General features: G+C 41.7%; 1 protein-coding gene across 1 annotated transcript in view; it reads left to right on the forward strand.

Annotated features, from left to right (window-relative positions):
• The window catches only part of AMPH (amphiphysin), a 59181-nt gene extending 42872 nt beyond the window's left edge, over window positions 1–16309 (forward strand). The window contains exons 17-20 of the mRNA XM_009873746.1: window positions 1637–1753; window positions 9198–9254; window positions 14550–14682; window positions 15945–16309. Of these exons, the coding sequence (XP_009872048.1) occupies window positions 1637–1753; window positions 9198–9254; window positions 14550–14682; window positions 15945–16309 (672 nt within the window). The remainder of the gene's footprint in view (window positions 1–1636; window positions 1754–9197; window positions 9255–14549; window positions 14683–15944) is intronic.
• Window positions 16310–16909: the final 600 nt, after the last annotated feature.

Below are 16909 nucleotides of genomic sequence, written 5' to 3' on the forward strand. Positions count from 1 at the left end.
AATGCCTCTGGCAGTGCTTGTGTTCATAATGGTTACTGAACATGATGAGACTATTTTTACTTGTAGTAACTAGTCTAATGACTACTTATCAACAAGTAGCTTGAAGCACAACAATGCACAACATAACATGTTACCTGTGATTTTAAACCTGAAAGTTTTTTCCAGTGTTAAAGCTCAGGAAACTCATTAGTCACCTAGGATAAATCTGCTTTGTGTTTCTTATTTCAGTCCTATTTCTTCATTGTAAAATTCACTAGAGCTGGCATTATTGCACTACACAGAGATTTCTGCACAGCATTTTATCATATAGTGAATGTTTGTTTATGCTGTGCCAAATCCTGAAGGTCATGATTAGGCAGACTTTTCTATACCTCGTTAAAAATCAGTTTCCATGAGGAGTATGTGAGAAGTGAGAGGCTATGGAGCTTTTCCTGAAAAATATTGTAGAGGAGAGGATTTTAGTGTCTTTTAAGAATTTCATGGAAGCTATCTCTTCATCACAGGAGACCTTCTAGCCAGATGCATGTTATCAACTGCAAAGCAGCTCAATAGCATTTGAGCTTCATATTATGCTGAGCAATTTGTTCATGGCAAAATGATCTGCTAGGTTATTTTATCTGGTTGAGTCAGCTATCTTATAGAATCATAGAATGGCCTAGGCTGGAAGGGACCTTAGAGATCATTTTAATCCAGCCTCCCTGTCACCAGGGACGCCACCTTTCGACTAGATCAGGCAACACATGGGGACCAAACGGGAATCAAACCCACGACCTTAGTGTTGTTAGCACCACACTCAACTTACTGAGCTAACCAGCCCCCTACAAATGGAATATGCTGAGCACAGCTTACAGCTCCCCCGCTGTGTGTGCCTGTATTAGCAAAATGGCGTCTCCGTTGGAGATCACACTTTTGCTGTGAGCTGTTTTGCCACAAGACTGAATGTGTTGCAGGTCTGGTGAGATTTGCTAGATTCTCTGGCTCAAAAATGATCTTCTGCCAGAATATAAAAGGGTAGAAGTCCCAATAGACTGTTGACAAATGGATGCCTTGTAGGTGATTGAAGGTTCAAGAGGGAACACATTTTAATAAGAAATGAGGGATGATTTTCACACTGCCAGAATTCAGGCAGTCGATGGTTGCCCTTGTGCATATAAAAACCACTTGAATCTCTTCTTACCTTCACTGGAGAAGGGATTATATTGTCTGAGAACAGGCAGATTTAGGGAATAGGAGATAATTTTTAAAACTCATATTTGAAGCCCAGGGTTTGTACACATGAGTGCCAGTTTCAACTCCTGGCCTTGCCATCAGTTTCAAGAGCATTTCTGAGCAAACCCAGTGCTTTCACCCCACTTCCATTGCCCCTTTTGGTAATTCAGGAAGCTGATGTTTTCTTTCCTTGTGAGGGAAGAGTGTGGGACTGGGTTGGTTTACAGATAGAACACTGAGGATGAAAATGCCCTTTAGATGCTATAAGGCCAAGCACTGGTGTCCTCTCCCTGGCAAAACCTGGCAAGATTGAGCTGCTGAAGCAGCACTGTGCCAGGTACCGTTCCCATTCCCCTCCTCCCTCCGTACTATCATGTGCTCCTCAACAATTTTTCCACTGTCTACTTAAAAACTGATAAAATAAAAGACCGAGGCTGAAGAAGCTCCAGCTGGAGAACCCAAGGTTGAGGAAGCCCTTGCTGCTGCTCCTGCAGAAAAGGAGGCCATCCTCACTGAACCTGCCGAGCCAGCAGACCAGGCTGTGGTGAGTGACCTGTCCCTCATGCCACTTCCCGGGCCTTACCTGAGCCACTTCTTGCCATGGTGAATATTTCTGCTGCATTTCAGCCATCCTTTCCATCGTCACCATCCATCTATGGCTGTGTCATCATGCCTCTTGAGCATGCATCTTCCTTTCCGCCCTAAAATGTCATACCTCTTGTATCTGGCATTTTAGACTGAAGTTCAGCTGAGTGATTGTATTTTTTTAGATTGTTTGATTCCAGACGATCTTCATAAAGGGAAAGACTTGATGCCATTTTTAAATGACCTTATTAACAGTTTTCTTATTTCATTTCAAGATGATCTGCAAGTGCTAAGACAATGTAATTTTGTATGATCCTTGCTAGAGCATGACGATACCAGAAAAAAAAGCCATTGTAATGTAAATGTATACAAGGCTTGTGGTTTTAGAAATCAGCCATGAGCTGAAGAGGGAACTTCAAGCACCAGGTTGGAGATATTTACATGTCAGCATTCAGGAAACAGTGGGAGGAGGAAAAATGAAAGCTCTGCAAGAAGAACAGAGCAGGGCATGATTTTTTTCTGCTAACTAGCATCCCTTTTTATAATAGGTGTCTGAGTGAATATCATTTTCATCCAGCTGAGGTTCCTCTTCTACATACTACTGTCAGAAGGTCTTGGAGTGGCTATCTATAGGCTGAGAAGCCCTGGAGGAAAAATGCATCTGTTTTTGTAGGCTGACAGTTTTCATGCTTTTTTTGAGACAATATCATATTCAAAGTCTCTAATGAGTGTTTGCCACTGTTAGACTATGCAGATTACTACTGAAAAAGTGGGCAGAAACAGGGGTTGTTTTGTGGTTCAGTTCCTCTGCCACAGAAGCCAGTAGAAGCTGTGTAGCTGTGCTTTTTGACCATCAAGCACAGTTTGGTGCCCTAAGTATTCCCAGAAGAGCAAGGTTCTGCTTGCTGGGCTGATCTTGGCCTTTGATGAGTTCTTGTGTATCTTTATCTGCTAAGTAGGGATGATGATACCCAATTCATGATGAAATCAGGTGATTTTCAGTAAGCATTTGATAGACTGCCACATGGGAAGCAATATTAGCTGATGTAGATGCAAATTAGCTGAAGGAAGTGGAAGTAGGTGGCATCTACAGACGTGGCAGTGCAGAGCATTGACAGAAGACCTATCAGATATGCAGCCTCTCATGGATCTGTCTCTGGAGCTGATCTTGTTTAACATTTGTATTGGTGTCAATGGCTCAGGCACTACAAACTAATGATGACACCTATTGATGACTCTAGACTGGGTAGTGTCATTAACTTAGGAGGGTAACATGAGGCCCACTAGCTTTGGCCACCAAAGACAGACTGGTTACCTGCTGGTGGTGGTAGACCCATGAAAAATCCACAGGCGATATCTAAGCAAACTGTCTTCAGCAGAAAGAAGGAAGTACCAGTGTTGGTGTGCAAGGCTCTGGAGTATGAATGTAGTTTATTAAAGACCAAATAGAATCATAGAATGGTTTAAGTTGGAAGGGACCTTAAAGATCATCAAGTTCCAACTCCTCTGCAATGGGCAGAGGCACCTCCCACTATTGATGAGTTTGCCTGTGTGGTTCCACGGGAATAAAAGTGGTGTCCAGCACAAATGAAAAAAAGAGGCAGGCTGAACTTTGGCTGTAGCACCTGCCTAATTAATTCCTCCCTTGCCTCCCATCTTCCTAAGAAAGAAAAAATAATTAATTGTAGAAGAAAAGGGGGACAGTGCTGGGTGGGCTGTTCTGAGGTATGTTGGGGAAAAGGAAAATAACATCTGTCTCTGTACAACCCTTCCTGTTCTCCTGGGCTCCTAACAGCATTGTTAGGTGTTGTTAGTATTGGGAAGCAGTCCCAGTATGTTCTCCTGAACTACATTTAGAGTTTAATTCTGGTCACGTTTGCATGAGTTTTGAGTATTTATTTAATTAATTTTTTAAAAATTCGCTTCTGTTTGGTTCCAAGTTACACACTGGAGCAAGTGACTTCAGGATAATCCCCTTCCAATAACATAACCAAAGAAAGAAAGCCCCCTGGTCTGTGGAGACCAGGCTCTCCCTTTCCTGTGTGGGATTTTTTCAGTTGATACAAATCACACTAATAACTTGTCAACTCTGTAGTAAGGCAAAGAATTAAATTGCCTGACTGGTGCACATTGTTTCATCAAACTCTTGTCCAAAATGCCTTTTGTCTAGTCAGAGTGAATTTAGTAGTTTGGAGCAAAGAAGGAGGGAGGGAAGAGGGAGAGAGGAGGGATGGGGAAATCAGTCATTGGTCTGGAGCTCTCTTCCTACGAGTGAATGGCAGGGAATAACATGGAAGGACAAATATTACTGAAGCTGAAAAGCTTGTTTTATTTTGATTATCTGTACGATTTTAATGAAGAAGAAAAATTGTAAAAGAAGTTCACCATTTTTCTAAAAGGAAGCCAGCTCCTTTTTGTCTCACACTAAGACAAAGGAGACACTCTGGAGCCTGTTGCACATCTTAAGCACTAATTAAATGACAGGCAGTGGCTGCATCATTGGCTGGCATGGCCTTTTCAGATGATTCATTTTGCTACCTGATTGTCCCTGAGGAATTCTGGGCCCATGGTCTGTCTGCAGCTGCTCTAGCCAAGGCACAGGACTGCAGAGCTGTAGGAAGAGAGGCAGAGAGAAACACAGTGCAAGAGCCAGGCAATTTAAGAGCAATCCAGGAGGAGGACCTTAGGCATTAAATAGAAGATGAACAGTTTTGATTAGATTCATGCTTGGTTTTTCATTGCTTCTTTAATAGGAAGTTGTCCTTGCAAATTTGTGAAAATAACCTAAAAGTGTTGATTTTTAAAATGTCTGAATTTTGCATTGGGCTCTGAGGGGTTATTTCAGGAAGGGCTGAAGGACTTGCAAAGAAGAATTTTGAAGATTAGGATTAATGACAAATATGATCAAAGCAAAGGAAAAGTAGACTGAGTTGCAAAAGATGAAAACATGTAATTTCTCCACAGCAGTTCTTCGTTCATTTGCTTTGTGAGTGACAGTTTACTTTAAAAGTGGAGCTGTAAAATATTGATAGATACTTTCTTACTGGGAATCTTTATCGATTTTAGTAACTTCCAATTTGGGATGGAAGCCACTAATCGGTTTAATTTCCTGTCATATCCCGTTAATCTTGAGAATTTATGGCATGTGTTCTTCATTGTAGGACTGTCACAGTAAATTTTCTAGTAGAGTTTTTTATTTACATCAAGTAGAGAATTTTCCAGGGGATAGGGTACCACCTGCTGCTCAGGGAGTTTTGGATTCAGTTACTTGATGTTTCATAGTCTGCCTGAACAGGATTGCCAATACTTCATTAAAAGAGCTTGTCAGAATTTTTGTCTGGGATCTTATTACCTCTTTTTGTCTTGGTCCTTCAGGTCTCAGATACCACAAAAAAAATAAAGTTTTTATGAGTAACTGTTAATAGTTATCTCTTTGGGGGAGGGCATAAAATACTTGATAATGAAAGGGACACCAATGTGTGCACCAACAGAAGTGAGGTTAGCCATGCTAAAAAGTCCTTGCATAGACTTACATACACCAAAACAGTTGTTTCCCTGTTTCCATAGCTTCTCCAAAGGCTGTAAACTCCAGAGGATACAGTCTAAGAGATATAATGCATTAATCACTGATTTATTTCTTTTTAAAATAATACTACCCCTCTCACCAAACTAATTTTTTCACATTTGAAGAAAGATGGCATAAGGACATTATAATAAAGTGAAAGCTTATGAAATCTTGTTATTTCCCTTTCTTCTAGTTGGCAGCCTGTGTCTAGTGGGGTCTCTCAGGGGTCAGTGCTGGGGCCAGTGCTTTTCAATATATTCATCAGTGACCTGGATGTGGGATTAGAGAGTGTTGTCAGCAAGTTTGCTGACGACACAAAACTTGGAGGAGTGGTTGACACACCAGAAGGCTGTGCTGCCATTCAAAGAGACCTAGACAGACTGGAGGGTTGGGTGGGGAGAAATCTTAAGAAGTTCAACAAGGGCAAGTGTAGAGTTTTGCACCTGAGAAGGAATAACCCCGTGTGCCAGTACAGGCTGGGGACTGAACTGCTGGAGGGCAGTGTAGGGGAAAGAGACCTGGGGATCCTGGTGAACAGCAAGATGACCATGAGCCAGCAATGTGCCCTCGTGGACAAGAAGGCCAATGGCATCCTGGGGTGCATTAGAAAGGGAGTAGCTAGTAAGTCGAGAGAAGTCCTCCTGACCCTCTACTCTGCCCTGGTGAGGCCACATCTGGAGTATTGTGTCCAATTCTGGGCCCCTCAGCTCAAGAGAGACAGAGAACTGCTTGAGAGAGTCCAGCGCAGAGCCACAAAGGTAATGAAGGGGGTGGAACATCTCCCTTATGAGGAAAGGCTGAAGGAGCTGGGTCTCTTCAGCTTGGAGGAGGCTGAGTGGTGACCTCATAAATGTTTATAAATATGTCAAGGAGGAGTGTCAGGAGGATGGTGCCAGGCTCTTTTCAGTGATGTCCAATGACAGGACAAGGGGCAATGGATACAAGCTGGAACATAGGAGGTTCCGCAAAAATATTAAGAAAAACTTTTTCCCTGTAAGGATGACAGAGCACTGGCACAGGCTGCCCAGGGAGGTTGTGGAGTCTCCTTCTCTGGAGACATTCAAAACCTGCCTGGACACCCTCCTGTACAATCTACTGTAGGTGATCCTGCTCCGGCAGTGGGGCTGGACTAGATGATCTTTTGAGGTCCTTTCCAACCCCTGACATTCTGTGATTCTGTGATTCTTCTCCTACATGTGAGACATAACACTTGGAGTTGAGAGCACTGTTCAGAGATCAGCTTTTTAATTGCCTTTATGCTTGTTATTTTGGAAAGTGACTTCCAGTGTTTTGGGTCTACTGAACTCTGATATTCTCCTGTTAAAGCAGTCAGACACTCAACTAAATACTGCAGTTTTCAAAGCCGGGTATGAGTATATATGAAACTACCTCCTGATAAGTTCTTTGCAGTCACTGAGCAAGTACAGCAGAGACCTGCAGCTTTGAGGGTATTTCATTATGGTTGAATCTCACTGCAGGTAATGTTCACAGTGCCCAAATGGTGAAGCATGTCATTTGGGAGAGCAATGCAATGGTTTCATACAGAAAAGCAGTGCAAACTTTCTCCTGATTCTGAGTGCCCAACAAAGGGCAGATGCAAAGTTGAAGCATGAGGCTATTAAGTATATATGGCTCTAATACATGAGGGAGAACTGGTGTAGCATCATGTCATTCCGCTGAAGTCTTTAGAAGCACATTTTTCTTTGTTTATGGAACTAGGGTGTTACTTTACTCAGATATTATTTCAGTCATTCTTTTTACTAGGTTTTCATGCAGTTGCCTCTCTTCTCAAACACCACCATCCACAAAATCTCAACTTCTGGCTAATGAAAAAAGAAAAAAGCAAAATGCTGCTAATTTGACTAGTGCACAATAGTCAAATTAGCTTTGGGAAGTCTCAAGCTTTGGAAAGCAAGGGGAGCTCTCCTTACTTTCCTCTTTCCCACCAAAATCGTGCTTTCAGTTACCCTAGAAAACAGTTGTCATTTTAAAATATGCCTATGTATGTATTAGATTCTTCTGCAGAGGCACAAAACTGAGCTGATGAGGTTCTTTCAAGAGGATATTACCAGGTTATTAGTAAGAGAATGGCAGAGTCTAGCATGTTCCTGACTATAAAGTGCAGGATGATGCTCATTTCTGAAGGCAAGTTGGCTTGTAAATGCAGCTGATGGTAAAAAATCAGCACTTTTTAATAGTAAAAGTAAGGAAGGTGTTAATCTACCAACTTGCAGTTGGACATAAATATTTTTCAAGCAGTAGAAACATTTGCGTACATCTTGTCTGTAAACCAAAAGCATGAGACTTCTCTGGGTGGCTGTGTGCATGCGTGCATCACTAGAGTAAGAAATAATTATATTTTGCAGTTGATTTTTTTTTTTCTATTTAAGATCCTCTACAGTCTCTTCAATCTTACTATAAAATTGAGGACTCAACAGCAGAGGTTTGGTACTGTCAAAAAAGAAAAAATTAGTCATTTAAAAAATGTTATATAACACTGTAATTCTGTAATTGTATTGGGATAAAGCTGTGAGAGTTTTCTATGGTGACACCACTGTCAGCAGCTGCCTTGCCCTTGCATCTGGACATGTTTGGAGCTTATGAAGTGACTGCAGGCAATACTAGAAGATGAGAAAAAAGATGAGTGATATGAAGTTTGGATATAACTCAGCATCCTTTTAATAAAAAAAGAAACATACAAACATTTCAGCTGAAACTTGTACAAATTTTGGAGTGACATGTGGGCATGTGAAGGCAAGTTAGCTGAAGCCTGAGTACTTGAGGTCTCCTAATTCCTGATTGCTAATGCAGACGGTCCAATCTGCCATACCCTCACACAGGTCTGCATGACCTGTCTTCACCCTTACCGTTCTTTTGAAAAATCTGACCTAGCTGTGTTGGCAAAGCAGCCTCAAAATTTATTAGCAAAGTGGATGTCCGTAATGAGGCTTTCATTTTCTTTTCCTCAGCGTAGTGTCTTTAGAAATAGTCTGTATTGGCAGAAGGCCAAGTCTGAACAGAAAAAAGAAAAAGCACTTCCAAATGTCCCAACCCAAGCCTGAACTTTAGCAATTTTGACTGTTGACCTTTGTAGAAAAAGACCTAAGTGTTAGATGGCATCTGTGCTGTAAAAAGGATGATCGGGGGGAGCACATGACCATTCAGTGCATTCAACCCACTGAATACCTAAATGGGTGTCAGATTTGGAAAACTGCTGACACATGTCTAATTTTTTAAATGTCAGGCACCTGCTGCATGTACCACTGAATATGGACCTAGAGAAACGTGATTCTTGAAAAAAAATTATGAACTTTGTGACTCACCTCTTTTGAACAGCCCCTTTAAATGACTTGCAGTCCAACATGAGTGGAAGAAGTAAGTGTTTTAGAAAGTTTACCTTGAAAATCTAGTGAGCTGCAGGGGCAGCAGCAAGTTAAAATAGGAACTGTTTGAGTCTTTGTTGGAAGAAATCTGGGCTTGCTGGAAACTGCCAGGTCAGCAGTGTTGTGGGTTGTTACTTACTAAAAAATTCTTCAAATCTGGTGCTATTATGAGAATACTGGTAATAAAAGTAAATAAAATTGTCCTGTGTGCTTACAGGGTGATGATAATGATATGTGTAAAAGGTTTTATTTATTGTGTTTTAGCCTATAACTACTTTTGTTGCAGACTATATGTGGCAGCAAGAATCTTTCTGTTTCCTATATACTATCCCATTTATTTCCAGCCATTCATTTCACTGCATCCCATTCATACCGTGCTTCCATTAAGCTTGGTCCATACCAATTTCTCTGCCTCAGCATGGCTAAGGTGATGACAATGTTTCTGCTTTGTACAGGTCAGTGTCGAGGCAGGGGATAAGGAGACAACTGGAGTTGCTGAGAAAGAAAGCGAGGTAGATATGAACAGCCTCAAGAATGGGGTTGTGCTTTAATATCTTCAAGAGAATTGTGACAAAAAATGTCATTTGCATGTCATCAATATACAGGCTGATACAAAGCAACTTTGACCTAGCTGTGGTACCTATTCTAATAGTGCACCAATATATCTGTGTCTGTACTATGTATTGCAATACCTCTCATTCAATGCAGCACCTGCCTTAGAAACTGCCTGTGGGCAGCAGTATAGAGAGACAACTTGAGGCAGCTAACAAAGCAGCTCCATGGTGGAAGGAATTATAATGCTGTTTCTATTGACATATGGAAATATGTTGCATAGATTCCCAGTAGCTTTTACACTTTCCATAAATGTGTTTTCCTAGCCTTCTGCAAACATCTTTACAAAAATTAAAAAAAAACAACTTTGAATAATAATTTATTTTTCCTAGCACAATGTACCCTGAACTAAAACAGATATTTGAAAATATTATGTTACGAATTTGTTTGCTACCACACAAATCTGGCATCAAGTAAAAATTAAATTACAAAGCAACTGAAAAGCGCAATGATTTACTTTAAACTGTGCATGTGTGGACTCATATTATTGTATTTTACTTATATTTCTTCAGAAGAGGTAACACTACTTATCCTGTACCCTTCTGTACCAAAGTGAAACTACATATATAGTTCAAACACGCACAGAGAGCAGCACAAGAAGAGTGGTTGTGTATCAAATGCAGGAGTGGAAGCAGGGACTTGGAAAGAGACTGTAACTCCTAGTTATTGATCACCTAGAATGTGTATCTTCAGGTGCTGACAACATTCTTTTTTTGTTGTTACTTGCTGTTGCCACAATGTATGCAAAAAGATCATGAACTAGTCTTCATTCACTTTGATTTCAGGACATGGTAAGTCCAGCTGTCCGAGCTTGGATTTGTTACCCTCCTATAGAACAGCATTAGCTCTGCTAGAGTCAAGCATATATCTGTGGCTCCAGGGTATCCTGGTGTCACTGGGAAGGGAATTTGGGACTCACTGGTGCCATACTCACTCACCACATCCATGTAGAAATCACTGGAATTACACTAACAAGAAGGTACAAGACAGGAGTAGTAGATCAAACTCAACCTGGTGCAAGTGAGTGTTGTATTGGTTCTCTAGTGTTGGCTTGTCACTCCCAACAAGGCCAGTCCGGAAAGAAGCATCCAAGAAATTCCTCACTATCCTGTGAGCACCAAGGCTAGGTCTTTGAAATCTTTCTCCTTTTTTTAATACCATTTGTCCTTATCTTCTAAGTTTGACCCTGTCTTCTGTTTAAAATAGTGGTATTACTGTATGCAGAAGAGCTGCCATAAGAAATCAAAACTACCACCAGGCAGAGATGTGGTGGGATGGCTTCTGTGACTAGAGTGTTGGAACAAAGAATACAGACTCTTTTAGGAAGGACAGTCAGGGGAACTACACACCAGTCAATCTCACCTCTATGCCCAGCAAGATCATGGGCACATCTTCTTGGAAAATGTGGTAAGGCACATAGAAAATAAGGAGATGGCTGGTGACAGCCAACATGGCTTCACTAAGGGCAAATCATGCCTGACAAATTTGATGTGGTGGATTACAGCATTGGTAAATAAGAGAAGAGCAACTGATATCATTTACTTGGACTTGTGCAAAGCATTTGACACCGTCCTTCATGACATCTCTAAATTGGAGACACTCGGTGTATGAGGAATTGGCTGTATGGTTGCATTCAGAGTCCAAGTGGAGTCCAGTGATGAATGACATTCCTCAGGGATTAGTATTGGGACCGGTGCTATGTAACGTCTTTGTTAGCAACACAGACAGTGGGATCAAGTGCACCCTCAGCAAGTTTGCTGACAACACGAAGCTCTGTGCCGCAATAGACACACTGAAGAGAGGAGATGCCATCCAGAGGGACTTTGACGGGTTTGAGAGGTGGGCTTGTGTGAACTTCACGGAGTTCAGCAAGGCCAAGTGCGAGGTCTTTATCCTGAGTCAGGGCAATACCAAACACAAATATATACTGGGTAGAGATGGATTGAGAGCAGCCCTGCAGAGGACTTGTGCATGTTGGTTGACAAGAAGCTCAGTGTGACCCAGCAATGTGCATTTGCAGCCCAGAAAGCCGATCACATCCTGGGCAGCATCAAGAGAAGTGTGACCAGCAGGTTGAGGGAGGTGATTCTTCTACTCCGCTCTTGTGAGACATCACCTGTAGTACTATGTTCAGCCTGGGGCTCCCAGCATAAGAGGGCATGGACCTGTTGGAATGAGTCCAGAGAACGGTCATAAAGATGATCAGAGGTCTGAGCATCTTCTATATGAGGACAGGCTGAGAGAACTGGGGTTGTTCAGCGTGGAGAAGAAAAGACTCCAGGCAGACCTTATAGTGTCCTTACAGTACTTAAAGAGGGCCTACAGGAAATCAGAGAGCATAGGACAAGGGTTAACAGTTTCAAACTGAAAGAAGTTAGATTAGGTAGTAGGAAGAAATTATTTTCTGTGAGGGTGGTGAGGCACTGGAACAGGTTGCCTGGAGGAGTTGTGGATGCCTCCTGCCTAGAATTGTTCAAGGCCAGGTTGGATGAGGCATTGAGCAACCTGGTCTAATGTAAGGTGTCCCTGCCCATGGTGGGGGGGTTGGAACTAGATGATCTTAAAGGTCCCTTCCAACTCAAACCATTCTGTGATTCTGTTTGCTAAGCTGGTATCTTGCCTCCAGTGCAGGGTAGTCCCTTTGATACTGTTAACTTGCATAACAACTCCTTCAGTACTACCCCAAAAGTCTTCCAAGGCTTTGTAAGCAATTGATGTACTCCCTAAAGCATCATGATCAGTTACTCTTGACATTATATTAGCTAGCATAGCTGCAGTTCTAACCGTCATAAAAATTACCCAGTCCTTTTCTAAATCCAGCCATGGGATGAGATCTTCAGCTCTGAAAAACTGACATGTCTCAGGGAGGTCCACTGGCAGACCCCTCCTTCTCCTCTCCCTAGACTTGTTCTTGCTGCTGCCATATCTGTGGCATCGTATTGAGCTGACAGCACTGTTAATGAGAAGAGATTGCAAGCCTGTGAATTGTCTATTGCCTGGGTAAAGAAACATTCACTTCTGCTGCAATTAATGCAGTCAAGTGGTTCTTCTATCACTGCCCTCATTACATTGAGTGAACCTTTCTTTGTGCTCTTTGTGGTTAGAATAGTGGGACAAGTGTCCAATTTTCAATTGGAATACTGTTAGACTCTAATATTATTGATGACCAATGGAAGAGCGATTTGTAGGTTTGGTTTTCAATATAAAGTCAGGTAATCCGGGTAACTATCTGCAAGTACGTAGTTCACCATTGCTGATTATGAATTCAGGGGGAATTAACCTTTTTTTTTTTTCCCTGTACTAATCAAATACATTTGAGGCTGATAGTGACAACAGTTTTGTGCTACCTCACATGCATTTTTGTAAAAGATTCTTTTTTTATTTCTAGCTTGAATTGGTTTTGTATTCACAAGAACAAATGATTACACAATTGTGAGCAATGGTATACATTCAGTGACTCGTGGCTACAGGCTGTGCGAGTGTCACCTTTTCCCTGCGGGCATTTGAGAGACGATTCATGGAAATTAGTATTCTCCTCCTTAGTGAAATAAAATGGGCTGTACAAATCCAATAAATAGAAAAGAAGTGTTGATCCTAATCACAACAGGCAGCAAGATCAATTTCTGCAGCATGCCGTTAGAAACACATGGTATAAAATCAATCTAATATGCCCTCTTGTTCCCTCTCTTTCCTACTAGCCTCTACCAGGGCTTTCACACTCATCATTTATCTGAATATCTCCTTGGTCAAGGCTGCCAAAATTAATACTATGAGTGGCATGCTTGTACACCTTACAAGTCACAGGAGATATCAACATCTACCCATACCCTTTGATGTTACTTCTTTTTATAATAGGGCATCCTTTGACAGCAGCATTTTCAATTTAAACTAAAACTTCTCCAGGGACTTCTACAAAGCCCTGTTTACTGCCTTAGTGGAATCCAGAAGCATTTCTTTATCACGTCAATTAATAGCACTGAATAGGAGTAGTGCTGAATATTAGATATTACTAAAACACAATGCCTGAAGAGTGTCCCTGAACAATTGCAGGTAGTTCTGAGTTCAGACAGCCAAGTTAGCCTTATCCGCAGAGGAAAGATCAAACTGAGGAAACAAAGAGCTTCAGGCTGTTTACTGGACATCAGAGATATTTCTGCTAGCTGTAGCTTGACCTTAGTATCTAGAAAACAATTTTTCTTCAGTATTTTTACTTTAGCCTGGTGCTATCTGCCATATGTCAAAAATTCCATGTTGAAGTTAATTGGATTAACAGAATTTTGTCGTCTACATTCTACTCTCCAACCCTTAGGATTAATCCACTGTAAGTACAGATCCAATATGCTACTGTAAGTACGTGCCAATACAATGTAGCAAATACAGTTGTTAGGCAGATACATAAATTACAACAAGTCCCTGCTGGATGAAGGATTCAACATTGATCTATAGGCAGGTACTTTTCTCTCCACATTTCAAGAACTGTAATGGAACATGCATTAACCTTTTAATATGAACTAATCACAAATAGTTTAGTCATATCCAGACTGAATAGGATTCTATGTATTTATTTTTTTTATACTGACCTAGTTATACTTTTTACTATTATATTTTTTCTGATATTTGATGGAATCTGAAGATTTCTGATATTTATCCAGCTGTAGAATATATTTGCTTTTGCTGATATAGCCCAATTTTACAAGTTTCTCCATTAGAAAGGAGTATGTAATTAAGGTGATATTTTTGAAGCCAGCCCAGTAGCTGGAGAAGGCTTGGAGTCTCTTCCTGAGAACAGATTCCACTAGCAGGGTCCTGTGGATCCATCAACAGTTTGTGAGCTCCTCCTCCCCAGTAGAAACCTGTGGTGGATTTCTTCCATGATACAGCTTGAAGGCAAGAGAATGAAAATATACAAGAGCCTTGGCAAACTGCTTCTCCTCTAGTGACACCAGAGGACTCTGCTAAGTGGTGTCTAGTGAGGTTTCATAAATGTCTCTGTTTCACCTGTTAATCACCTTCCCTCCACAAGCTTGCCCCTGTCACTGTCCTCCCCAAAAATCAATAGGAAACACAATGAAACCAAAGCTGTGGGTTGGCAACACCCAGGGAGCTCACAGAGCTGGTCCGTGCTGGTCCATGGTCTCTCCAGCAGATATCTATAACTCATATCCTGAAATGTCCCTCCCTCCTGTTGTTTGTAGGTGGTACCTGTCAGCGAGGGAGCTGTGGCAGCAGAAGATGACATGGCTGTGGCAGCAGGAACTGGTGATGCCGCTGAGCAGGAGAGTGTTGCTGAAGGTGACAAACCTCAGGGAGAAGAAAAGGAGGTGTCTCAGGTGATTCATGTCAGCACACAATGTTAGGGGAATTAGGACAGATTGGGCAGCCCAATAGAGGCAGGACTGCTGCAGCTCTGTGCCCCCAAGTCCAACCAGTAGCAAGGCTGAAGGCTTTGCTGGGATAGCCCTGGAGGAGGGCCCACATGGGGTTTCCCTTTTGCAGAGTCCGTAATTTGAGTTGTGACCAGCCTTTGTGCCCTTGGGCTCCCCTGGACTTGTCAAGATGGGACTTGATGGGCTGGATGTCTCCTGTGATGGACCTGATGGGCCTGAGGGCAACAACATGAGGGAGAGACCCCAGGGCCTTCCCTCATGATGTTGCCCTTCTGTGCTCTCCTGTGGAGATGAGCTATATCACATAACAGGGCTTTCTGGAGAAACTGGCAAAGTAATGGATTTTTCTTGTCTCTGGGCACCATACCCTCTCAATAGCATTACTTTATGTAAATCACAATGGTCAAACTATGTGCCTACATCTGACTGGCTGCCTTTTCTTCTGCAACCTGAGGAGCTGGACAACAGTTATTAGAGGAGACCCCGGAGCTCAGCAGCCAGTTGCCACCTTTTGTCATTGCCCATGTATTTCTTGTGTGCACCAGAATAGGATGAGGATGGCCTGGCAGAGGATCAGCGAACATGTTCTTTTCAGGTTGGATGCTCCAACAAGTTTTATCAAAACTTTTTGTCCTAGGCTTTGTTATTGGTCAGATACTGCCTACTTAGGGCTTTGCTTTCTCTGCTCCCAGTTATGTTTCTGTAAATCAGGAGAAATCCCCTCAATCAATCAAAAAAATAGGTCACATTTCCTTCTTTCATCACCTTTATGTCACTATTATCCTGCTGACTTGAACTCCCGAAGAAATATAGGACAAATCCCTGTAACTTGTGGCTTTGCTGAGGTGCATACAAAGTTAAGAGCAGAGTGGAGAAGAAAGGTCTGTTAATTTCCATGCACGTAGAAAATTAAACTCAAACTATCTGCAGAGCATTTTTATGATTTAGTGCAATAATTTGTGGTAACATAGAAAGTAGACTGAGGAGGACTAAGGGGAACAATAAAAACAGGAAAGAGATTACACCTTTAGATTCTTACACAAGTGCTATTTTCTGTCTTAATGTAAGAAGCCACTGTGGAGAAGAAAGAAATCTCCATTCCCACATATGCTGTGTGCAATAAACAAATAATTGTGTTTTACTGCTTGAAATGAAGTATTAAGTACTCTTGTGCTGCTTTTGTGTTTTGTTTGTTTGTTTGTTTTTCCCACAACAAGGTCAGCAGCATCCCTTCAGTAGTAATAGAGCCAGCATCAAACAATGAAGGGGAGGGAGAAGAACATGAAGTTATCATGAATGAGTCCAAAGATGCTGCAACAGAGATGGGCACTCAGGACACTGACATATCTCACAGTGAAACTTCCCAAGCTGGAAGTGAGCAGAAACCCGCTGAAGATATCCAGACTTCACCTTCTCAAGATCAGCCTGTTGCAGCAGAAGATGCAGCTTCTGCAGTGCCACCTGGCTTTCTCTTTAAGGTTGACTTCTTCATTGTTCTTTTAGACATCCTTTCAGATCTAGCTCCTGTAGATGCGTTTGTCTGCACGAATACTCTGATGGTTTCTTGAGGCCAAAGCACACTTAAACAGCATACACATGCATACACAAAGAGCGCATAAACAACTTTAACATCGTGTTGTTGCTTCGTACATGAAGCCTGAGAAGATAAATTTTCTGGGCACCATTGTTGCTGTGCATATCCTTATGTAGCTGTAAAACTTACTGAAGTACAAGAACCTTTTCATCTCACCAAATTACGACTGAAAATTCATATATTGAGTAAAACAGCACTGCTACAGTTAGTCAGCAATATTGTGTGATATATGCTAACTATGTATCTGATAGACTAACAATATATTTGATTGTTAAGGCTTCTCCAAACCTAAGCCATTCTATGATTCTATTAATATTAAAAAATGGCATTTTTCTGGCCTGAAAATCTATAGCGGTAGGTCTGGTTGTGCTGAAAGCTGTGGGACTTCTGCAGCTCATGGTAATGAAGTCAAAATGTCATTCTGTGACTTTAGTAATATTATAGTTATAAACTATTAGGGTAATCGAACAGAAAAGTTCAGTGAGGCATAAGAGAAATTCTCTCCCTGGCTGGCAGGACCCCCAGGATCTCATGGTTCACAGGGTTATTTGATAATGCTTCTCACTTGAGAATC

This window comes from Apaloderma vittatum, unplaced genomic scaffold, assembly GCF_000703405.1.
Source record: "Apaloderma vittatum isolate BGI_N311 unplaced genomic scaffold, ASM70340v1 scaffold4107, whole genome shotgun sequence".
NCBI lineage: Eukaryota > Metazoa > Chordata > Aves > Trogoniformes > Trogonidae > Apaloderma > Apaloderma vittatum.